Raw genomic sequence first — 25398 nt, 5'->3', positions numbered from 1 at the left:
TGTTTGGGTCAGGTGGGTAAAAGAACTGTTTTATTTCATTTTGATATTGGTAAGTAGAGTTATTTATTTATTTATCCTTAGGCACTTTGATTTATTTTTGATGGGTTTGAGAATTTTAATACTGTAAGCTTCCAAGAATCACTAAACACACACACGTCCAACTTTTTAGAAATGTCCACATATAACTGAAAAAATATGCTTATTAAATCTAGTGTAATTTTTAAAGCAGTGGCATTTTTTAGACTTGGCCAGCTTTAATGAATAGTAGTGATAATAGAATTGTGTTCAGGGGAGATCTGAGGCATTTTCTAAATGAGCACAACCCTAGTTTAAAAAGAAACATTGGGCATATTCCACAGCTTTCCAGTTCCACTATAGTGTGAATTAAGGGAGATGCTTTCAACTCTAGCAGTACTGGACCCTCTAAAACAGGGGTGTCAAACTCAAGGCCCGGAAGCTGGATCTGGCCCACGGGGTGCTTAGATCTGGCCCGCAGGGCTGCTCTGGAAACAGCAAAGGATCAGCCCGCGGTGCCTCTGACAGCGAAAATGGAGTTCAGGAGAGCTGCATGCAACCTTCCCGAGCTCTGTTTTTGTTGGCAGAGAGTTGCAGGAGACCATCACCGCCAAAAATGGAGCTCATGAAGGCTGCAGGCAGTATTCCCAAGCTCCATTTTCGCTGGCAGAGGGTTGCAGGAGGCCATCGCAACCGAAAATGGAGCTTGGGACCACCACTGGCACTCCTGACACAAGTGATGTCAAGCTGGCCATGCCTGCCCTGGCCATGCCTGCCCTGGCCATGCCTGCCCTGGCCCCCAAAGTCAAACACAATGCTAAGGCTAATGCTAATTAAATTGAGTTTGACACCCCTGCTCTAAAATGATAAACGTACTATTGTGAACCACCCTGATGAAAAGTTTTATCTTACAAATAGTAACTTTCATCAGAGGTATTCTGGCTTAAGCAAATTTTTATTAGTATTACCAATAGGTCATTTATAATTTTGCTGTTAATCTTCAATTTGTCTGGTCGTTTAATGACCATTCAATATTACAATGGGGCCAAAAGGGGTGCTTTACACTAATGCTTTTATTAAAGCATTTCTGATCATAGTAAACACAAGTGCAAACACATAAAGTCATGTGGCTACATTTCACGTGCATAGCAACTGGCTTGCATTTATGATCAGTTGCAGCATCCTGCAGTAATATCACCACAATTTGCAACGTTTTTGTTGGCTTCTGGCAAAAACCATCCATTTAAAAGGATGGCTTCACTGCTGCAAATGTTGTAAAGCGAATCCAGTCATATGGGTGTCTCAACTTACAATTGTAATGATTACAAACAGAAATCTGGTTCCAATTGGCAGAGGTACCTGTACTATTCAGCAAAACACTTTTCCAGTTTTTGAAAGACTGGACATTAATGGATCTACAACTTTATACCATGTTAAAAGTCATCATCAAACAGACTCAAGCCATCCTTTGACTTTTTTACTTTCTTCCCCAAACCCCCTTAACTTTAACCTTAGACTGTCTACTGCTGGCCTCACTCCATTCCTAAGAGGTCTGTAAGGGGCATGCATAAGTGCAGCAACGTGCCTACCGTCCCTGTCCTAATGTCCCCATTTAATCGTATCCATTTCCTGTTCATAATCGTGTTTATACTTATATCTGTGACCTTATACATGCTTGACAAATAAATAAAATAAAATAAAATAATTGTTAACACTGACATAATTATATTTTATTAAATGGTTCCTGGGGATCCTGAAACTTATTTGAACTCTCAGCATCAAATTCTCTATTCAAAATGACCCCCAGCAATCCTCCTTTCCCCACTTCCATCGAGACTATAAATTTATACATTTTTTCTTAGAAGAAAATGTAAGTGAACTCAGTGAAACATAAATAGTATTGAAGAAGCAGGGACTTTTGTTCCAATTCTACCGTCTGGGTCCACATACAAGCCTTGCAATCCTTCAAAAATGTTATTTGATTGACTTCTGTGGAAGTTTAGGAATTTAGGAAAAAAAATCCGAAAAGGATCTACATTAAGAAGTATAAAAACATGTGTTGGGGGGCGCAATATCATTATTATGCCATTCTGATTTTAAAATGAGAAATAGAAATAATTTCAAAGGCAGTTTTCCCTTTTTTCTTCCATAAAGGAGAGGTAAGGTGACTCTGTATTTAGATATCGATCCCTACGCGTGAAATTTCTGGACAAAATATAAAACTAGTTTTGCCCCACTGACCTATTTATGGATGCTTTCGAACTTCCCACGTGCCTTTTGTTTGTTTTATGAGAGCAAGGAGCAACACGAAAGGAATGGCACCTCTAAAGTTTCCTATCTCTAGCAACCAACGCCGCCTCTTAAAAAAAAAACCCACGTTGCGTCGCCAAACTTCAACAAGAGAAACCTTTGGCGCGGGCCTCCCACGTGACAGAGGGTGGTGATCACGTGGCCGCGGCGAGGCAGATGAGTCACGTGATATGTGTAACTGAAGCTAAGCCCGGCCCCGGTTTTTCCTTATGGCCGAAGCTGCCTTTGCCGGTCTTCTGCAGCGGCGGCTCGCCGAGTTAACGGAGAGACTGAACCGTTGGCGAGAAGGCGGAGAATTTGGCGGTAAGAAGGGACGGCGGAGTTCCCGGATCTGCCCCGATACGGTTCTCTTTGTTGCCGCAAAGTCTGGCTGGCCGCTTCCACGGCACGCCGGACCTTCGCATCCCGTGGTCTCTTTTCCCCTTGGAGTAGAGCAGGCTGGATACGGAGGGTGGAAGGGCGTGTTTTCTTCACGAGGTGCTCTTTTTGAAAGAGGTGGATGGCCGTGGTGTGATTAGAGAGTTGAATCGTGCCTGGTTCACAGTAAAGTCACTTTACCAGTGTTGTCTTTATTGTTCTATAACTATAACTAAATTATAACTATATATAGATAGAGAGAGAGAGAGAGAGAGATAAAACTATATAACTATATATATATAGTTTTAGTTATAGTTATATATAATTATAGAGTTTTATATATATGTATAGAGAGAGTTATATATAGTTTTATAGAGAGTTTATATATATAGATATAGATATAGTTAGTTATATATAGTTATAGTTATATAGTTATATAAACAGTTATATATAAACTGACTAGGTGGCGCAGTGGCTTATTATTTATTTATAAATAAATAAATAAATAATAAGACACTAAGCTTGTTGATCAGAAAGGTCAGCAGTTCGGTGGTTTGAATCCATAGTACAGGTCTCCTGCATGAGCAGGGGGTTGGGTTAGATGACCTCCAAGGTCCCTTCCAACTCTGTTACTGTTACTGTTATTGTTTATCTCTTGGAAACGCCATAACCAGGATATGCCCATCTGCCATGTTGGAAGAATGGTGCAGAGTTTTCTCCCTTCAAAAGCCTTATTCATACATTTGGATAAGCTTTTGTATGCTTAACTGTACAGGTAGTCCTTGATTTACAGATTACAAGAAAAACTATATAGATACATCCTTGTAATCACCTGGGTGGGTTTAAGCAGAAATCCAAGGAATGATAATGACAATATTAACTACAGATCATATGCTTAGAGCATATAGGTAGTCCTTGGCTTACAACAATTTATTTAGTGACCATTCAAAGTTACGATGGCACTGAAAAAGGTGATTTATGACAGTTTTTTCATACTTGGGACCAATGATCGATCACATGATCAAAATTTGGATGCTTGGCAACTGGTTCATATTTATGACGGTTGCAGTGTCCTGGGGTCATATGATAGTCTTTTGTGACCTTCTCACAAACAAAATCAACGGGGAATCCAGATTCACTTAACAGCGCTACTAACTTAACAGCTGCAATGATTTGCTTAACAACTGTGTTAAGAAAGGTCATGAAATGGTGCTTAACAACATAAATTTTGAGTTCAGTTATTATTATTATTATTATTATTATTTTATTATTATTATTGTTTCGATTTCTATACCGCCCTTCTCCCAAAGGACTCAGGGTGGTTTACAGTCAAAGTAAAATCAATTAATACAAAGGAAAATTTAGAGTTGGTTGAAGAACTTAAAACCAATAAAACCCCTTATTAAAACCCCACTAGGCCAGTCCTGCATGGTGAAACAGAAATGTTTTCAGCTCGCGTCGAAAGGTCCGAAGATCAGGGAGTTGACGGATACCTGGTGGTAGCGTGTTGCAGAGGGTTGATGCCCCATCAGAGAAGGCCCTCCCCCTGGGTGTCGCCAGCCGACATTGACTGGCCGACGGCACCCCAAGGAGAACCTCCCTATGGGAGCACACTGGTCGATGGGAGATCGCCGGTAGCAGCAGGCGGTCCCGTAAGTAACCCGGTCCTATGCCATGGAGCGCTTTAAAGGTGGTAACTAACACCTTGAATTGCACCCGAAAGACCACCAGAAGCCAGTGCAGCCTGCGCAGGAGAGGTGTTATATGGGAGCAACGAGTCGCTCCCTCTATCACCCGCGCGGCCGCATTCTGAACTAATTGAAGTCTTCGAGTGCTCTTCAAGGAAGCCCCATGTAGAGAGCATTGCAGTAGTCCAGACGGGAAGTGACGAGGGCATGAGTGACTGTGCACAAGGAATCCCGGTGTAAGAAGGGACGCAACTGGTGTATCAGGCGGACCTGATAAAAAGCTCCCCTGGCGACGGCCCTCAAATGCTCTTCTAATGACAGTCGTGCATTCAGAAGGACGCCCAGATTGCGGACCTTCTCTGTGGGGGCCAATGACTCGTCCCCCACAGACAGCGATGGCCTCAGCTGATTATACCGGGACGCCGGCATCCACAGCCACTCAGTCTTGGCAGGGTTGAGTCGGAGCCTGTTTTCCCCCATCCAGACCCGCACGGCCTCCAGACAACGGGACATCACCTCAAATTGCAGTCGTAAATCAAGAACTATCTGTAGTTTACTGAATGATTTGGAATGACTTGATCTTGTATAACATACTTAGCTATAGTTTTGCAAAACACAGAAACTGGATACATTTGAATGACAACAACAAATATTGTAAAGCAATGTGTACTTCAGTATACACTGTTGTGTGGCTCTCAGCAGCTCTGTGATTTGATAGCCCTGTAGTTTGGCTGAAAAGCCACTGGGGGAGAAAACTCTGTAAGAAGGAATTCCTGTTCTATTCCATTTGTGACTTACAAGTTTCTTCTCCCTTTTTAAGATGAGATTTGTTTAGTCTACCCAAGCAGGCCCTTGAGTACTTCAGCATCAAACGCTTTATGATGGGTTTGTAAAAGCAAGTCAAACATGTATTGGAATCTGTGGGCAAGACTCTTATACCCAGGAAACAGATAATCAAGTGAAAAGAAAATATAGGATCATAAAGTTATAATTCTAAATTATAAAAAGACAGTGTTTAAAAGGACCCAGTTGCTATGCTTCACCAACTAAATCTACTGCCTAAATGTCAAATCATAACTTCAATTACTTCTAGCTACTCCAGCTTCCTTTAGAAGCCCAATCACAGGGGTAACATTGAAACTATTCTTATATACCTACATATAAACCTTGCTTTAACTATGGCAATTGGGACCAGGATTTCTTTGGCTAAGCGTCTGGTCATAAAGTGACTGTGAATATTAAACAAGGATCTCAAATGACCACAACTTTCTCCAGCTTCCCACCTGGCTTATGAGAAGCTGGCAAGGAAGTGCAAATCATGATCACATGACCACAGTAACTAATGAGTGGTCATTACCCAAAGACCCCCTCTACTTGCATCTTGTGCTTGGTAAATATTTGCTTAAAACCAATATCCCCAAACTCTTCAAATCATCCACCTCTTCATGAAATTTTAATAAATGAAAACTTCTGCTTTTTAACTAATAATACTTTGGACAATGATCATAACAATGATAATTCCATTGACCCTTGAGAATAGATAGTGACTTCCATGGGGAACACTTCTTAAAACATTTATTAATATTTAGTTAAATTATTCCATAATACCTTGGAACTTGGTCTTATTTTTGTGGCACTGTAATTCTCTCCTAGAGCCTGTGGAAAGCCAGGCTTCACTTCATCCCATATTGGCTTTGGTTCCAGATTGCTAGAATGCCTCATTTCTGGAGTTCATTACAATTCCAGTTCCGTTCACTGATTTGATCTTACCTGGTTCACAACACTGGAAAAGTGACTTTGGTCTCATTATTGTTTACCTCTGAAAACCCCACAAGCAGGATATAAAAGTAGTAGTATTTCTTAGTTAACACTTCCCCAGTAATAGTACCCAGGAATTTCTGTATTCTTAATTCTTTCAGTTAATATAAAGCCATTGTAACTTGTAGCTTACTGACTATAAGCTACAGCTACTTTATAAGCCACAGTATATTAAAGTAGAGCTTTTTTTGTAAGTAGGTATACATTGAGCTTATATTTTCTGGCCTTCAATATAGACTCAGATAATATGAACATTTTGCTATCATGCTTTGCTCTTGAAAAATAGTGTAGCTGAGTTTTGATTGCATAGATAATTTTGCTCTGTTTTATTGAAATATCAAATGTCTTCTTTCGATAGATGCTTTCTTAATTCAGGCCTCTACTACCCTGGGAAACCTAGCAGAATTTTCGGAAGAATCCGGGGACAACTACACACACTCTAGACTTATACAACTTTATACACAGGTATTATGAATTAAAGAATTTTCATCACGCTTGCAAATATAGTTCATTGAAATCAAAACATGTTTACTTGATAATGGAAGTTAGAGAGACATTCAAAACAAAATATGAAAGGGATATTGAACCAATTGATTGAATTATCTTCTTTTTGAATTAGAATAGAGCTAAAATTAATGGCACCGGGAATAAAAACCAGGATTGTATGTTTAAATATGATTAAACCAGACCAACTTGTCTAACCTTTGAACTAGTTATTAAAATACTGAAAGTGAACTGGATGATTTAGGATTGTATATGCATTCTGAGATCTTCATTGATTAAAGCTGTTTTCAGTGCATTTTTTTCACTTATGGCTATGTAGATGACACATTTTGCACATAACATATTGTTCTAAACAGGTTATTAAAACTGGTAAATGCTCATAGAAGTTTTAAAAGCTGTATCAGTGTTGTGCATCTTTGTGCACCTAAATCCCCAACTTGGCAACTTTTCAGATATGTGGACTTCAACTCCCAGAATTCCTGCTGGCTGGAGATTTCTGACAGTTGAAATCCACATGTCTGCTCAGGGCCACATATGTGTTCTAATCTGGCTCCCAAACACAACAAACCCTCTGTAGTTAAATAAATGTTCCCTTTATTAGGAGCGCCAGCAACCCCAGCAAAAAATATCTCTCACACACACCCAGCAAGTCTTCTCCGGAAAGGAAATGAATAGTTGTCTGCCACACCTATTCATCTCCACCCCCTGCCTTTTATCCCCAGAGCTAAAGTGGGGCTTCACTAGCAGCAGTGGCTCTTCCGTCCCTAGGATCAGCCCATAGATTTCCACTGCTCTCCTCTCCTCTGCCTTCTGTGCATCCGTGCATCAAGCACTGGACCCAGCTGTTCCTCCTTTTCCTCATCAGCCATCTCCAGACCTGGGGGCTGTTGACACTCCATCTGAGGGCTGATGGACAACCCAGGTTCCGCCTCTGTTTTTATTTCTGATAGCTCCATTCCCTCTTCCCCCTCGGAGCTCTCAGGTTGCCTTGATGCTGACCCTGACTTCCACGCTGCCTCCTCGTCTGATTTATTTATTTATTTATTTATTTATTTATTTATTTATTTATTTATTTATTTATTTATTTATTTATTAAAATTTTATACCGCCCTTCTTCCGAAGGACTCAGGGCGGTTTACAGCCATAATAAAAAACAACAGCAATATACACATAAAACCATAATTAAAAAACTTATTATACAAATGGCCGAATTAAAACATTTAAAATAAAACCCCGAATTATAGAATGTTAAAACATTAAAACTAATTAAAATCCTATTAAAATCCTATGCCAGTCCTGCGTGAACAAACAAATAGGTCTTCAGCTCTCGGCGGAAAGTCCAAGGTCCGCAGTTGCCAAGTCCAGGGGAAGTTCGTTCCAAGGATGGAGTCCCCACAGAGAAGGCCTCCTCTGGGGCCGCCAGCCAACATTGCTTGGCGGACAGCACCCTAAGGAGTCCCTCTCTGTGCGAGCATACAGGTCGGTGGGAGGTATTCGGTAACAGCAGGCGGTCCCGTAAGTACCCTGGCCCTAAGCCATGGAGTGCTTTAAAGGTAGTCACCAACACCTTGAAGTGCACCCGAAAGACCACAGGTAGCCAGTGCAGACTGCGCAGGAGAGGTGTTACATGGGAGCAACGTGTGGCTCCCACTATCACCCGCGCAGCTGCATTCTGAACCAACTAGAGCCTCCGGGTACTCTTCAAGGGGAGCCCCATGTAGAGAGCATTTGGCTGCTGGAGGGGCTGGCAGCTGACAGCCACGACAATATGGATCATATGTCTGCTCAGGACCATATATGGAACTTATTGCTCCAAAAGATCTGTTTTTCCCCATCCATTTGTTGGCATGCATTGCCTAGCACAACTCTCAAGAAGCCAAATACCATCCCAGCCCAAAATGTTGTGCAATATATCGATAGTTCTTTTTCTGTTCTTAGATTTCCTAAGGTCCCTCCTCCCAAGAGTGTTCCAAGTGATCTCAGTGGAATGATTTGATAATGGAGCACAGGATTATGGCCAATGGGCTTTTCTGCTTGGAAAACAGTAATCTGCAAATAATAATAATTTCTAGTTGCAAAACTGTGAACCCTTCAGTAAATTGATAACCCAATTTTGCATAGTTTTTAAAATAGCTGCCATACTAATAAGGGAAAGTGCCACCATTGAAATGCAAAGAAAATTAACTTAAAATCCACCTTTGACTTAATGCAGCCATATTTCTTGGCAAAATTAGGAAGGTCTAAGCAGGCTGTATCTAACAAAACCTAAACTCTTCCATCTCTTTAAAGGCACTATTAGATATCACGTATTTTGAAGAAAACCAACTTGTTGATGAAGAGTTTCCAGAAGAATCCTCTCTGCAGAAAGTTGAGGAACTAATTGGTGCACTTTCCGAGCCAGAAAACCTGGTCAATGAAAGTGGTATTTTCCAAGAAGTAAGTATTAAGTCAGCCATAATCACTTTTTGTTCAAGAATATGATCAACATTGAATAAAACCCTTCCATTATCAAAAAACTTGCTGATCTTTCATTTCTGCACTTTTTATTGTATATTTTGCAGCAATCATACCCAGCAGTGTGTTTCTCTGTCAGATCAGTATAAGCTAGCTTAATGTCTAATTGGTTTTTGTGTGCCATTTAACTTTTTAAAATTTTATCAAGTAAAAAACACATTTTTAATACTTGGAATTGGTGTTGTAATACCTGTGTGCACCATGTGTCACATAACATCTTACTTTATGCCCTATTGGTTTACAAATAATGACAGTTTTTAAAATGAAAGATGACAAAAAATAAGAATAGCTTTTTCAAGCTATCACGAGGCTGGCCTTATTGAACATTTAAATATTTAGATTTCTAATACTGTTTAATATTTTGACCATATAATGCTACCAGTAGGTGGCATGATAATGCCAGATATTTGGAAAGGATGCTAATCCCCGTTTTATAGGAATTTGCTCTAGCTACATGTTTGAAGCATCTGTTCTTCCCTTTTATATGAAGCTCAATTTTTTTCACTGATGGGCATCTTTTTCTAGCCGCTTGAAGTACTTGGAATTGAGTTGCTGGAATGCCTTTATTGGAGAAGAGGAGCTTTGATCTACATGTTTTGCCATACAGTTAAAGGAAGAAAGGAATGGCTGAGGAAGGAGACTGATTTACTTAAAAAGGTACATTTTCCCATTCCATCACAATAAAAATATTGCCCCCTCCTGCAAAAATGATGCCTATTTTTCAAAATAAGTTCCAGGTCCAATTACATAGACAAGAACCAGTTGAAATTTGGACTATGAGAAATTGACAATTCTTTAAATATTTTTCCAGTACAAATAAAAGGCAGTGAATCAAAATGTATGGCTTAGCATAGATTGAATTTCCCCTCTTGTTCCCTTTAAACAGTGTTTTTCAATCTTGGCCACTTTAAGATGGGTGGGCTCAAACTCCCAGAATTCCCTATGCAGGATGAGAAATTTGGGGAGTTGAAGTCCACCTATCTTAAAATGCCCAAGATTGAGAATGCTGCTTTGTAGTATAGACCCGATCATGACTGAAGAAAAAATACTGCATGTTCCTCAGATGTATGGATTTCAACTCCCAGACTTCTCTAGCCAGCATTCTCTCATTGCAGAAAATTCTAGAAATTGAAAGCTCACACATCTGAAGCAAGGGTGGATTCTACTTACCTGTACTACTGATTTGCAACGGGAGTGCATGTGCAGCCTTGCTTTGCTCACGTACACTTCTGCGCATGCGCAGATCACCCATGATGATGTCGTGGCAGGTAGGCAGAGCCTCCCGCCGGTTTTACTACCGGTTCTATAGAATCCGGACCGAACCGGGAGCAACCCATCACTGATCTGAAGCAGGGGTCTCCAACCTTGGCAACCTGAAGACTTGTGGACTTCAACTCCCAGAATTCCTCAGCCAGCTTTGCTGGCTGAGGGATTCTGGGAGTTGAAGTCCACAAGTCTTCAAGTTGCCAAGGTTGGAGACCCCTGATCTGAAGGATGCTCACATCAAGGAAAGTGTCATAGTTTTTGAAGACAGTAATCTCCCTCAGTAGAAACTGCTTCCTGTATTTACTTTATTCTAGAGTAAAAAAAGACGTGTTTTGGTATGAACTTTTAAGTTTTTTATAGTGGAATTCAGCCTGGTTTTTAGTAAAAGTAGAGTACCAGACAATGTCAAATGAAGTCATATAAAAATTACAAAAGTTAAAATCTTTATTTTATTAGATTTTTATCCCATCTATTACAAGCAATTCAAGGTGGCAAACATAATGATTATATCAGTAGCTTAAATTCCATCTCAAGCCTGATCAAACAAGTCCTTATGGCCAAAACCTAGCAAGATTTAGCATCAGCTATAACTAGCACAGAGAACATTTCATATGCAGGACACCTGCATCAAAAAAAAACAGCCTCTTGTAAGATACAAATACTTGCCCTTGGCTTAGTTATGTATTGATAGCATCCATCAAGTACATTGCTCTTATTTCCACAGTCTTATTTTTGAGTCCACTGATAAATAGAAAGTAAATAATGTAACTTTTATCGCATGGAAATTTGTTTGTGTGTTTCGTGAAGATTGTTCTGTTGTGAGGACTATGTATTGAAAAGGCTACCTTAAATGCCATTTATTTTTCACTTCAGTTTCTTAAGGAAGGAATCCATTACTTGATAAAGATGCTGGAGTTTAGATGTTCTGACAACCCAAATGAGGAATTTGTAGTTCAGGATACAGGCACAGCTATATTGGTCAATGGAGGTAAGTGTTCCATATTAATGCTTAATAGAAAGGATTTTCAGCTGCACATTGAAATAAAGGGATGTTTAAGAGAAAGCTGCTAAATCTTGCAAGTTGGAAGCATTTATTTGCGCATTATTTTCAGATGCTTTAGGTCTCATTTTCTCTCATATCATCCCTGTAAAATAAACCGGGAACTAGGGAATTCTGTAATAATTATTGCTTAATATAATTATTACTTCATGCATGCCCTTTCTTATTTGGGCTACACCCTCATTCTACCCTTTAATTCCCCCACTCCAAAACCCCTCATCTTTTCATAGCTTTTTTTTAGCGTAAAGCTTTCTTCATGGTTTTTGATGAAAGTTTTCAGTTTTGTGCAAAAAGGGATTTTTACTAACCACAGTGATATAGAATGAAAGCTAAGTATAATAAGGAAAAATATAATTTAAATGATTTAATTGGGCTGGTTGATTTCTATGCTGCAGTCTTCTCAGCTGCAGCTCATTGCTATGACACTGTGCTTTATGACTGCGTGTAGTGATGGAGGAACACTGTGGTTCAGTGGGTAAGACACTGAGCTTGTCGATCGAAAGGTCGGCAGTTCAGCGGTTCAAATCCCTAGTGCCACGTAATGGGGTGAGCTCCTGTTACTTGTCCCAGCTTCTGCCAACCGAGCAGTTCAAAAGCACGTAAAAAATGCAAGTAGAAAACTTGGTGGGAAGGTAACAGTGCGCCTTTGGCGTTTAGTCATGCCGGCCACATGACTATGGACATGTCTTTGAACAGCGCTGGCTCTTTGGCTTTGAAACGGAGATGAGCACCGCCCTCTAGAGTCGGGAATGACTAGCACATATGTGCAAGGGGAACCTTTACCTTTAGTGATGGAGATCTTGTTCCCAATTGCTGTCAAAACTCAAGGACTACCTGTAGAATGAATACATCTTTCAGTCTCTTACATGTCACCCTTACATTCATTATGATAACATAAAGGAGGCTTTATCTTTTTAGATACTGGAAAGGAAGGGCAAGTAACTCTAACTAGACTTAACGTTTGCTTGATGCAAATAATACCTTCCAAATGTTCTTTTCTTTCCCCTCTGGCAGGTATTTTTAGTGATACCCACCTGTTGGCAATGATGTACTGTGGAGAAATGTGTTACTGGGGGCTGAAATACTGTGGAGATCAAGGCACAGAACTGCATAGAGAATCGCCGGGCAGTTCAGAAAACATCATCATGGACTTTCAAGAAATTGGAGAGAAAATGTTAACAAAATACATTGCAGTGTGTGAAGGACCTTTAAGATCACATGGTTGGGATACAAAGAATGCAAAGCGCATATTGGATTATTTTAAACAATTGTCATCCTAACTGACATAAGCATATGGTGCGTGTACTGAAAACAAGTATTAAAGTGAAGAAAATTATATAAATTTGTTTTATGGTTGAACCGTGGGTGCATCTCTTTCAAAATGAGCTAACGATGGTGTGCATTTCTTGATTTCAATTATACAGAAATTGTTGGAACTGTAATACAAATTACTCTGGAATAATTTCAGAAGGGTTAGAGGGTAGAGATTGATTTCAGGTAGGAGGTACCTATGAATTGTAGATGGTCCCTCCAAGCCCCTACTCTTGTTGTATTCCCAGAAGTTCCTGAAATTTTTATGAGGGTTAGGGAAAACTGCCAAATACTTGTGCTGCAGTTTTCTGCCTCATTTTGGGGAGTAAAAAGTTTGCTTAAAGCTGTGTCACTTTTTTGAGGAAATAAATGAATATCAGAAAGTGGGGAGAGCTGCAAATGCGGCCCTTAAGCAAACTTGGTCTCATTAAACAAATCAATTGTCCCCAATTGGTGTTTTTTTTGCCAGAAACTGGAAATAAGTGTCAGAAATCAGCAAAAATATTGCAACCCATGGTCATGTGACCGTAGCATGCTGCAATCAGCCATAAAGGTGAGCTGGTTGCCAAGGGCCCAGATGACCACAGGAAATGGGACAGGTATGTGTTGCCATCATAACTTCGAACCATCATTAAAGAGCCAGTTGTAAATCAAGGATTACCTGCAGCTGTGGAGCAGTAATACGGCTGTCAGTGTTCAGGGGTGCTTGAAACCTTGAGGGATTTTTTTTTTCTTTCAGGGGGCAGGCTGCTAAGATTTGTCTACATAAGACAGAGGAGAAGCCTTTATTAGGATTATGCAAAGCACCCAAAAGACTCCTTTGCAATGGATGCTAGCACAAGGTGATTCTTCAGTGCTAAAAGTGGCCATTTCTTTCAGAAGCTTATTGGGCTGTTTCAAAAACTAATCCCAGCCGTCTGAGTAAGGATGCACAGCCATGGAGTTTTGCTGATGGTTTGCACCACAAAGCTTGAGGATGACTTTCAAAGCAGCCATGCCAACCTTCCAAAAAACACTGACCGCTGAACAGGGAGTTGCTTTGCTTCTACTAATGGGCTCTGCCCTGCCCTGCCCTCCTAGCTCTTCTATCAAGCTATCAAGTGATTCCTCGTAAGCTCGGTCTTCACTTCCTATGGCAAGATGAAATCATGTCATAGTCCAAGGGTACATTACTTGCAGGGTCCCACTATCCTTTGATGCTTCTAGGTACACAAACTCCATTTCACATTGCTTTGCCCTATTTTTCTCAGACTTCTTTGCCATGGTGTAAAAAGGATGCATCACCTTAAACTGCGCTGTTTAACCTAGCTTTTTGTGACATTTTTAGTGCTAGAGATGTCTGCACGAAGTATTAATCACTTTTTATTCAAGGGAAAATTATACGGAATGACATGTCTTTCTGGCTAAAATGGAAAGAAATACATATTTCAGTATTTGGTTTTTTTTTCACATTTTGTTTAGTGGATTAGAAGATTTCAGTAAATTGAAATCTAAAGAAATATTCCACAAAAAGTGGCCAATGTCCTGAGAACTGGTAAAGGGCCTGAAACGAATAGAGCATTTCGCTGTTCTAAAAAATATCCTCAGCAACATTCAAGACACACAAATACTTTGGACGTATTTCTTACAGCTTTACTTTGAAAACTACTGTAGACCAATCATAATAGAGGGCTGTGAAAATACAGACCCCTCACATCCTGGACATTCTGGACTGTTTCAACTCCTACCCTCAAAACTATGCTACAGTGCACTCTGCACACCAGAACAACTAGACACAAGGGCAGTTTCTTCCCAAACGCCATCACTATGCTAAACAAATAATTCCTTCAACACACTGTCAAACTATTTACTAAATCTGCACTATTAATCTTCTCATCGTTCCTGTCACCCATCTCCTTCCACTTACGACTGTATGACTGTAACTTTGTTGCTTGTATCCTTATGATTTATATTGATATTCTTTCCTGATTGCTTATTTGTACCCTATGACTATCATTAAGTGTTGTACCTTATGATTCTTGATGAAGGTATCTTTTCTTTTATGTACACTGAGAGCATATACACCAAGACAAATTCCTGTGTGTCCAATCACACTTGGCCAATAAAAAAATTCTATTCTATTCTATTCTAATACTAATTCTTATTTCTCTTCTCTTCTCAAACTGCACAAACTGGAGGCTGAGCATCCTTTAGGCGGGGCAATCGCGGCAGAAGGCGGGACGCCCGGAAAGGGAAGCGAGTTGACTGATCAACCCCAACATTGCCACCTGCGGATAAACCATCGGCAAAGAGAGCGCGCCGAGAGACAGAGGTGCTGGGCTCCTCCATCGGTCCGGACGGCTAAGTCCACTCGCCCTCAGCCAGAACCGCCCTGCAGTGTAGAGGAGTCGAAAGCAATCCGCTTCTTTCCGCGAAAGCAAACCAGGCGTAGCTTTTACAGCCGGCGGCTTTGCCATGTCCGCGAATCCCGGCGGAGACCGGCGCGCCTTTGAATGCGCGCTGCGCAACAGCCTCCAACACCTTCGGGACAAGTGGGAGCAACGGACGAGGCTATGGAGAAATACCGATTGTGCCCCGGAGAAGCAGGAGGAGGAGGAGGAAGCGGAGGAAGCAATAGGGAGGCATGCGAGCCCGTCCAGCGCCCTGGAAACCCTGCCGGTAAGAACTCGCCCGAGCCACCTCACCAGCTCCAACGCGGCCGCTTCCCGTTATGTTGGGGAGGGTGACGGGTATGTTCTACGTTCTTCCGCGACTCCCTTTCACCTTTTCATTGGCCTGATTCAGCCAATCGCGCTTTTGCAGAGTTCAGTGGGCGAGGCGAGTCCAGTAATATATAAGCTCCGTTCACGAAAGAGGTGCTGAGCTCAGGCGAGCCCTCCCCGCGGCTGCTTTTCTTTCGGAGGCAAGGCACTGGGAGAATGCAGGGAATGAATTAAGAGCTTGTTTTCCAGCTGATGTTTGCTCTCCAGGTGGAAGTCAAATGAGGCACCCTGTGTAGCATCTCAGATCTTCATGTTCCCAAAAAATGAAGACGGTTGAGGATGTCCTAAGACAGGGGTCTGCAAACTTGGCTCTTTTAAGACTTGTGGACTTCAACTCCCAAAGTTCCCAAAGGAACTCCGGGAGTTGAAGTCCACAAGTCTTAAAAGAGTCAAGTTTGCAGACCGCTGTCCTAAGATAACACTGGAGAAAAACCGGCTGGAGAAAAGCCACAAACTTGTTGTAGCTTTTGGTGGAAAAACTGAGATCTCCAATTTCTCTCACACAGTTCTCAAATCCTGCAAATGTTAAGGGCACTGCTTTTATCTTGTAAACAGGGGAGCTTTCCATAAAACTTTGCGATTTTTCTTGAAGTCACAGGTTCTTATGTTGTTTTTTTTAAAAAATCAGCTTTTCTTTGATTGGTTGAACTGCATTTTTGTTGTCTCATTTACAGATATATGTGAAATTATACATTATGTCCTTTCTCACACCAAAAGAGCTGATTTATTTGGGAAGCACCAACCACTATTGGAGAATAACGGTCCAGGATCCCTTGCTTTGGAGATATTTCTTCATTCGGGATCTTCCTTCTTGGAATTCCATAGATTGGGAATCCCTCCCAGATGCAAAGATATTTAACCAGCCTTTTGCGGAGCTAGATGATATTGGCCACAGCAATTTCATGGCAGCGTAAGTATTTGATCATCTAATGATGAAAAGTAAAGTAACAAATTAATTCCATGCACATTTTATTTTGGCATTCCATGCCAGAATAAAATCCATTTGATTTAATGAAGCAAAGCTTCATTGAATATGAATAGCTTTGCAGGCTCTCATTTTCAAGTAAATTTAAAAAATAAACTCATTAGTTATACAATATGGCAAGTCTTTGACTTATAGCCATTCATTTAGCAACCATTCGAAGTTATAACAGCTTGGAGGGGAAGTGATTTTCAAATAGTCCTCACACCAGTGATGGGATTCAGCCAGTTCGCACCACTTCAGGAGAACCGGTTGTTAACTTTCTGAGCAGTTTGGCAAACTGGTTGTTGGAAGAAATCATTAGGGCAGAGAACCGGTTGTTAAATTACTTGAATCCCATCACTGCCTCACACTAATGACTAATGAGGATGATCATGTGATCATCCTCATGATCACATGATCAAAATCAAGGTGCTTGGCAACACAGCATGCCGCATCCGGGGTCATGCGCTCACCATTTCCAGGAGGCTTCTAGCAAACAAAGGGGAAAACTAGATTGTCTTTTAAATCATGATTAACTTAACAATTGCAGTGATTCACTTAACAACCATGGTCATTACGATTAGGCACAGCTCACTAACCACCTTGCTTAGCAATGGAATTCCTGGTTCCAGTGATGGACATAAGTTGAGGACTACCTGTATGTAACATGGCACATATTTGGTATCATTTGTCTTTACACAACTATATTATGACAACTATAGTATATTAAGGTAAAGGTTCTCCTCGCACATATGTGCTAGTCATTCCCGACTCTAGGGGGCGACTCTCCGTTTCAAAGCTGAAGAGCCAGTGCTGTCCAAAGACGTCTCCGTGGTCATGTGGCCGCCATGACTAAACGCCAAAGGCGCACGGAACGCTGTTACCTTCCCACCAAAAGTGGTCGCTATTTTTCTAATTGCATTTTTTACATGCTTTCGAACTGCTAGGTTGGCAGAAGCTGGGGCAAGTAATGGGAGTTCAGCTAACCCCATTACGCGGCACTAGGGATTTGAACCGCTGAACTGCTGACCTTTCAATCAACAAGCTCAGCGTCTTAGCCACTGACCCACCACATCCCTTAATAGTATATTATACTATGATAATTTCCAGTGGTGTGATAGAAAATTACATTTTACCACATTTTGGTTTTTTTTCTAGCCAGTTCCTCCCACCCACCACACCTCACCCCAGGGACACCAATTTATTTGTTTATTTGTTTATTTCATCTCTACACTGTTCACCTCACCTCAGTGACTCTAGATCAGGGATGTCAAAAACAAGGTCCGCGGGCCAAATCTGGCCCATGGGGCCATCCTGAAATATGTCAGGGACCAGCCCATGTTTCTTCAGCCCTGTCTACCCAGTGCAAAGAGGAAACATGCCAACTGTTTGGGGAGGGGCATCAAGCTGGCCCCACCCACCCAGTTGGCCACACCCACCCAGTTGGCCAAACCCTCCCAGTTGGCCAAACCCAGTGAGTGGGGTCAAGCTGGCCACACCCATCCAATTGGCCATGCCCAGTGAGTGGGGTCAAGCTGGCCACACCCTGCCCAGTTGGCCACACCCACCCAGTTGGCCAAACCCTCCCAGTTGGCCATGCCCAGTGAGTGGGGTCAAGCTGGCCACACTCACCCAGTTGGCTACACACACCCCGAGGTCAACCACAGCTCTGATGCAGCCCTCAATGAAATTGAGTTTGACTCCCCTGCTCTAGATTCTCATGGGAGAAACTGCTAAGAAAGAAAGTATAATACAGTAACACACCATGTTTATTGGGCATTGTCAACTAACTCTGATTGCTATTTTTTTTAAATGCAGGTATAAAAAATGCTGTTCCTTCCATAAACGTTTTTTGAAACCCAATAGGACTACCTATAGCACCTTGTCTTCTCTTCTACAGTCACTGATCTCACAGACAGAGCCTTGCTTTGCTATGTTTGGGCCTGGTTTGGAAGATTTGGATCAATCTTTGGTATACACAATGATGGCAAGCCCAGACATTCTGCCGCTAGCTGGCATGCCTTCTAGACAAATACAGGGTAATGTGGTTTTCTTTTTCGTTTTTGTTTTATAATCTTTGTGAGAATATAAAATGAATAAAACTAACAAGAACGAATATTAAGAGTGAAAGAAGAAAATAAAAAAGGCAAAACTGCAGAAACCAAAGAAAACTGGGGGGTGGGGTGGATGAAGAAATGACTTCCTGTTATAAGCATAACGTAAATTTATTTTTTATTTGTATTTCTTTGGTAAATGTACAGCATGTGCCGCCTTGCTTAGAAGAGATTCTAGGCAGCTTATACTCATAAAAACAAGCTAAAACATTAAAATAATGTTAAAATTGGTTTAATATTAGCAAGATGAGAAGGAAGGGAACATGATGCACCCAGGAAGGAGATGGGATCCTATCTCAACCTGCTAATCACCTCCAGGATAAGATACCCCCATTGGGCAAATTGGCAGAAGCAAGTCTTTAGAAAGGATGGGTACGGATTTAGGGTGCAAAAGGATGGGTACGGATTTAGAGGGACACACTGTACTAAAGGGCAAGGCCGTGGCAGAAAAGGCTCTTCTGAACACCACCAGCTGGAATTCCTTGACCAATGGGAATTGTAGTGGCTCAGTGGTTAAAATGCAGTATTGCAGGCTAACTGCCAACTGCCAGCAGTTCGATTCTCACCAGGCCCATGGTTGACTCAGCCTTCCATCCTTCTGAGGTTGGTAAAATGAGGACCCAGATTATTGGGGTAATATGCTGACTCTGTAAACCGATTAGAAGAGCTGTAAAGCACTTTGAAGCTGTATATAAGTCTAAGTGCTATTGCTGTCCACAACATGCCCATTCTTCCACTGCGGGTGGGACAGGTCAATCCTATTGGGATGATATGGTTTCTCAGATAGCCTGGTCCTATACCATGTAATTAATCTCTTGCTATGTTGTTAGAGTATGATTTACATTTTTTCTATAATCCAGACTTTATTTAATGACATTTTAGTCTCATAGGATTTAATAACATAGACATAATTTTAAATATTGTGAGAATGGGTGCCAGGTGACAAATTGTATTTATATATTAGAAAATGTCAGGTGCAGGAAATCAGGAGTCAGGACAGAGTTCAAAAGCAGTATGAGTTGTATTCCATGCAACCTATACACGAGAATCTGATCTACTAACTGTCAAGGCAAATTGTTGCCAGATAAGAGTCAACAAACTTCAAAGGGGGGCTGGATTTAGGTCTCTTACAGGGGTCTAGTGACTCTAAACTGGTGATGCATTTGACCCATCCTTTGGTTCAGCTAGGTCATCTCCTACAGAAAATGCTACAAACTTTTTGATTTTAGTCATTAGATCCCAGCAGTTACCCAAATCTTCCATGAAAACGTTTTTATCCATTTAAGACCATGTATCTAGTGTCAGTTTAGTATGAGAAAGGAGATTAAAGTCATTTGATTTAAAATTAATCTTACAATTTTCAGGTCAAGATGCAGCAAATCTTGGTGCAACCAAGGTGTGGGCATTTCTCTGTAGATTTTTAAACATTGAAAGATTAAACATTTTTAAACATCTCATCTAATCAATTACATTATGATTCACAGCTGGAAAACATTTTCAGGCATCCAGAAATAATTGATTTTAGACATTTGTATGAACCTGAATACATTCTTCATTAAAAACAGATGTTCTGATTTATACACTGTATTTATTTTTAATTTTCATCTAATAGGAATAGGCTCTGGAGTCTCATTTAAATTGAATGACCAGAAGTTTAACATTCTGACACTGTATTCAAAAACTAGGTAAGATTTGTTGAGCTTGTTCTGAGGTAAAGTTAATTTCGAAAAATTGTTTTGAGTTCTTGGTGCTCCCTAAACTTTGAACAACCTTTCAACAACCAAGCTAAGAGAGCACTTTGAACTCTGTAGTTCAATCCTGAGCCATAGATACTTTCTTCTTTTGAAAAAAATATTTGCCTGGGACAGTTTTTTAAAGAACATTCCTAGATATGATCCTTTGCTGGAATTAAGGGTCATATCATTGTATTTTCCAAACAACAGTTTTCCAGTGGACAAGATAATTATTTAGTAGTACATCAGCTAGCCTTGAAGAGACCACATTGTTCTTTCAGAGTCAGTGATGGTGAATTTTTTGGGCTGGGCATGTTAAAAATTCAGAAAATGTGTATCTTGATTCTACTGGTGTGGGTGGGTGTCTCACACACACGGGGGGGGGGGAGAGGGAGAGAGAGAGAGAACAAAAACAGAGGAACATCATAAAGAGTAGTATTATTTAAATTTCTTATTTAATAAATAAATTAAAATTTACAGACTCGTAAATATTTTTCAGAATGCCTATCCAAGGCAGTTCCAGGTTATTTGAAGACTGAATGCTTTGAAAATGCTCTTGTGTGGTCTTGCTGCCTCCAAAGAGAGCAAAAAAGCACACCCCATTCTCGCATGTTTTTTAGAAGCTCCAGAGGAGGCCCTGTCTCATAACTTCCTGGCATGTCACCAAAAATGACATTGCATGTTATCTGTGACACACGTCAGCCATCACAATTCAAAACCATTTGTCATCAGATCATTTAAATCAAGGCTGTAAAACTGGGATAGGACGAGGTTATGAGACTCATTCAAGGGTTACTTGGTGACTCTTGCTCCCCTCCACAGTTGAGATCAATTTGTAGTAAATTAAAATTATTGAGTTTTATGACTGAGGGCCAGGTTAATGTGGTGGTTGGCACTAGGCTAGAAACTGGGAGACCACAAAGCCTTAGGAATGAAGCCATCTGGGTGACTTTGGACCAGTCATTCTCTCTCAGATCTAAGAAGAAGGAAATGGCAAACCACTTCTGAAAATTTACCAAGAAAACTGCAGGGATTAATCCAAACAGCCACCAAGAATCAACACTGACTCTAAGACACACAGAGAGTTTTGTAACTAATTAAGGTTTAACTGGGAGATGAGAGGAAATCAGGAGATTGACTTTAAAATGCATTTTTAATGCTGGATATGTTTATTTTCCACTTTGATCATGCTCATCTCTCTTCCCACCCCCCTCCAGCTATAGAGACCCCTGATACATTCCATAAGACCCACATCTGGCCACAAATCCCAAAAGAACTCATGCAACCCTGCTTTACTTTTTCCCAGAGTCTTTGAAATAATGGATGTCTTTTTTTCCAGAAAAGAAAGGCAAAGAGACAAAACAGATACAAATTCCATCAATAAGATGTTCTACGAAGTGAGCCATGTGGATGGGACAACACAATATAAGCTAATTGAACATGTTCAGAATGTGTGCAGGCTAGCCGATGGATTCATCTACGTTGCAGATGCGGAGGACAATAAAGGTAAGAGTTTTTGAACGATGCTGGCATTTTTCAAAGGATGACATTTAAGGTGCATCAGGCAGAGGTGAATGAAACAACCATCTCTCTTTGCAGGACACAATCGCCAAATTGAATTTGCTCGGATGTCAGCAATGCTTGATCCCACACTTGGGCCTTCGACCAGACCTCTGTTGATTTTGTCTTGCATTTCATGTGCTTCAAAGGAAAGGATTCCTTGTGTTTACCTGGCACATCAGCTGCAACTAAACCTGCTTGACCGACCATGGATGGTACCGTAATTTTTTTGAAACTATATACTCAGTTATCTAACCACATATGCAGACATGCATACACATTGCCAGAGTATATAGCTCAAGATGGACATATAGGCCTGCATTCAAGCCTATAATCTAAAGACATAACAGATAAAGAAGGAAGGAGGATAGATGGAGAAGGAAGAGAAGGAAAAATCTATCACATGCCAGTTTTTTAATTGATACTGAATATAATGAACGGCTACTGCTGAACATGTTCAAATGATCTGAAGCAGCTGCTCTTAAGTGATTAATAAAAAGAGTCAAGAGCTCAGCTTGATTTTGCTTTGTTCTCCCTCTCTTATTCAACCAGAGGGAATGGCTTCTGCTACTTCATTTCTCAGTTTTAAAGCATATTTTCCTGCATTGTAGTCAACTTTGCATTACAAAATTGATTGACAGTAGGTTAAAAAGGCATATTTCCCACATTCATGTAATTAAATGTAATTAAGTTTTGTGACTGCTACAAGATGTGGTAGCAATGGCTACAGAATTTGAGGGTCATTAGAATCATTAAATCATTTTGTTTTAATTCTTTGAGAGCAACTGTAAATTCCACAATACTTGTTTCAGTTTGGATCTGTCTTTTTCTTGGGTTTTACAGGTTCAGGACATCGAAGCTGCCACACTGGTGGGACTGTTGGATGGAATTCAGTGGCTCCTGGAACATGTCAAACATTAAAATCCATAATAATCAAGTCAGTTCTAATAAAAAATTATCTTACATGGCCAAATATGATGAGGGTATCATTTATCTCAGTTAGTAAGAGCTGGAAAATCTTCCTCAAGTTTTAATGGAGACATGGAAATAAGGAAAGAAGATTATGCAATGACAAATGTAATTCCTTTACATACAGTCTTCACGGTCACTCATGCTCTCGTTACCTCTCGTCTGGACTATTGCAATGCTCTCTACATGGGGCTCCCCTTGAAGAGCACCCGGAGACTTCAGCTAGTCCAGAATGCGGCTGCGTGGGTTATTGAGGGAGCGGTTCGGAGCTCCCACGTAACACCTATCCTGTGCAGACTGCACTGGCTACCTGTTGTTTTCCGGATGCGCTTCAAGGTATTGGTTACCACCTTTAAAGCGTTCCATGGCTTAGGACCGGGCTACTTACGGGACCGTCTACTGCCGGCCTCTATCTCCCAGCGTCCGGTGCGTTCCCACAGAGAGGGACTCCTCAGGGTGCCGTCAGCCAAACAGTATCAACTGGCGGCCCCCAGGGGGAGGGCCTTCTCTGTGGGGGCTCCTACCCTGTGGAACGAGCTTCCCCTCGGGCTTCGACAACTACCTGACCTTAGGACCTTTCGCCGCGAACTTAAAACCTATTTATTTTGTATGGCTGGACTGGCCTGATTTTAAACTCGAAATCTTAAATTTTAATTGAATTTTGATGGGTTTTAAATTTCTGTAATTTTATGCGGTGTAATGTATTTTAAATTTTTGGCAAATTTGAATCAGTTTTTTAAGGGTTGTTTTAATTATGGTGTATTTTTCTGTTTGTATTTTATTTGCCTGTTCACCGCCCTGAGTCCTTCGGGAGAAGGGCGGTATACAAATTAAAACATCATTATTATTATTATTATTATTATTATTATTATTATTATTATTATTATTATTATTATTATTATTATTATTGACTGAAATTGAGCCCCGAGTTACTGCTAGCCAATTAACCCTTTCTGTGCAAGTATTTCTTTATGTAAGGAAACCCACACCAGTATTTCCTCTTCAGTCTTCAATCTTCCATAGTGCAAAGCAAAACAAACACAAAACAGCTCTTGAAAAGGCATTCTCCTGCTTTTTTCCCCCTCAGTTTTTATTTGATTTCTTAGAAAATAAAGGGTCGGTGAAATTCTTAGGTTTAGTTACAATTCAGGTCATATGTAGCCCTGGGGAGGATCATAGTAACTTTGAATGGCAACGTCATAAATTGACATCTGTCTTACAAATTATTTTAAACATGCATTTAGAAATTGTCATTTAGCAACTCTTGCAGATTACACCGTTCTACTGTTGATCATTTTTGCTTTCTATATGTCGGGAAAGGAGTGGCAGTACCTGGAGGGTGGGGTGAAAAGAAGAATCAGCCTAGTCTAGGGGTCTCCAACCTTGCTAACTTTAAGACTTGTGGACTTCAATTCCCAGAGTTCCTCAGCCAGCTGTGGGATTCTGAGAGTTGAAATCCACAAATCTTAAAGTTGCCAAGGTTGGAGCCCCTGGACTAGTCCCTACATAGCTGCAAGTGAACTAAGTCCAAACTTCCTTGACTACCATTGACACCCATGTCTATGTACAAGAATCTTCTCAACTAAGGTTAGCACTGCTTAGAATTATTCTAAGTAGTGTTAACCTTAGTTTAGAAGATTCTTGTACATAGACATGGGTGTCAAACTCAAGGCCCACAGGCTGGATGCTGCCCACGGGGTGCTTAGATCTGGCCTGTGGGGCCACCCTGGAAACAGAGAAGGACCGGCCCACGGTGCCTCGGCCAGCAAAAACAGAGCATGTTTTCTGTGGCTGTGACAATGTCCTGCAGGCCTCTGCCAGTGAAAACTGACCACCACCCCCAGAGCCTGTTTTCGCTGGCAGAACGCTCAGGCCCCCACAGGCGCCCCCGACACAAGTGACGGCAAGCTGGCCATGCCCACCCTAGACATGCCCACCCCAGGCCCCCAAGATCAAACACAACCATGATGCAGCCCTCAATGAAATTGAGTTTGACACCCCTGGGCAATCAGGTTGATTTTTTTATTATTATTTGCATTTATATTCCGCCCTTCTCCGAAGACTCAGGGCGGCTTACACTATGTCAAGCAATAGTCTTCATCCATTTGTATATTATATACAAAGTCAACTTAGTGCCCCCAACAATCTGGGTCCTCATTTTACCTACCTTATAAAGGATGGAAGGCTGAGTCAACCTTGGGCCTGGTGGGACTTGAAACTGCAGTAATTGCAAGCAGCTGCTGTTAATAACAGACGGTCTTAGCAGTCTGAGCCACTCAAGGACCCTTGATTGAACCTTGATTGAACCTTCACATCTAAACCTGGTATTTCATGCCTGACAACATACTACCTTATAACATTAAGATAAAGAGGACAAAACCAGATTCCTAATCTAAGATCTGCCAAAGTGAGAAGGAATCATAGCTATGTAAAAGCAATGTTCTCATAAATAG

The 25398-nt window shown here is 41.0% G+C and overlaps 2 protein-coding genes and 1 long non-coding RNA gene across 4 annotated transcripts; 2 read left to right on the top strand and 1 right to left on the bottom strand.

The window, feature by feature from the left end:
* Positions 1 to 2470: 2470 nt before the first annotated feature.
* On the top strand, positions 2471 to 12926 carry RIMOC1 (RAB7A interacting MON1-CCZ1 complex subunit 1). Its single transcript, XM_058172566.1, has 6 exons — positions 2471 to 2628; positions 6547 to 6653; positions 8982 to 9128; positions 9732 to 9863; positions 11346 to 11460; positions 12547 to 12926. Exons 1-6 carry the CDS (start codon positions 2535 to 2537, stop codon positions 12810 to 12812), a joined length of 861 nt encoding a protein of 286 aa, XP_058028549.1. The 5' UTR covers positions 2471 to 2534; the 3' UTR covers positions 12813 to 12926.
* Positions 10900 to 13636, bottom strand: LOC131192938 (uncharacterized). The gene is made up of 3 exons (XR_009153816.1): positions 13505 to 13636; positions 12316 to 12366; positions 10900 to 11501 (listed from the first exon to the last, which is right to left on the bottom strand). It is a non-coding gene; the product is annotated as an uncharacterized LOC131192938 (long non-coding RNA).
* FBXO4 (F-box protein 4) lies at positions 12994 to 23737 on the top strand. 2 transcript variants are annotated; one of them, XM_058172563.1, is made up of 7 exons: positions 12994 to 15501; positions 16280 to 16515; positions 18388 to 18608; positions 20296 to 20368; positions 21756 to 21922; positions 22016 to 22191; positions 22820 to 23737. In XM_058172563.1, exons 1-7 carry the CDS (start codon positions 15298 to 15300, stop codon positions 22895 to 22897), a joined length of 1155 nt encoding a protein of 384 aa, XP_058028546.1. In that variant the 5' UTR covers positions 12994 to 15297; the 3' UTR covers positions 22898 to 23737. The 2 variants fall into 2 exon arrangements, with proteins under 2 accessions (XP_058028546.1, XP_058028547.1); XM_058172564.1 differs by having other exon boundaries at positions 15365 to 15501; positions 16323 to 16515.
* Positions 23738 to 25398: the final 1661 nt, after the last annotated feature.

This window comes from Ahaetulla prasina, chromosome 2 (assembly GCF_028640845.1).
Source record: "Ahaetulla prasina isolate Xishuangbanna chromosome 2, ASM2864084v1, whole genome shotgun sequence".
NCBI classification, from domain to species: domain Eukaryota; kingdom Metazoa; phylum Chordata; class Lepidosauria; order Squamata; family Colubridae; genus Ahaetulla; species Ahaetulla prasina.
This window is presented reverse-complemented; position numbering and strand designations above follow the sequence as displayed.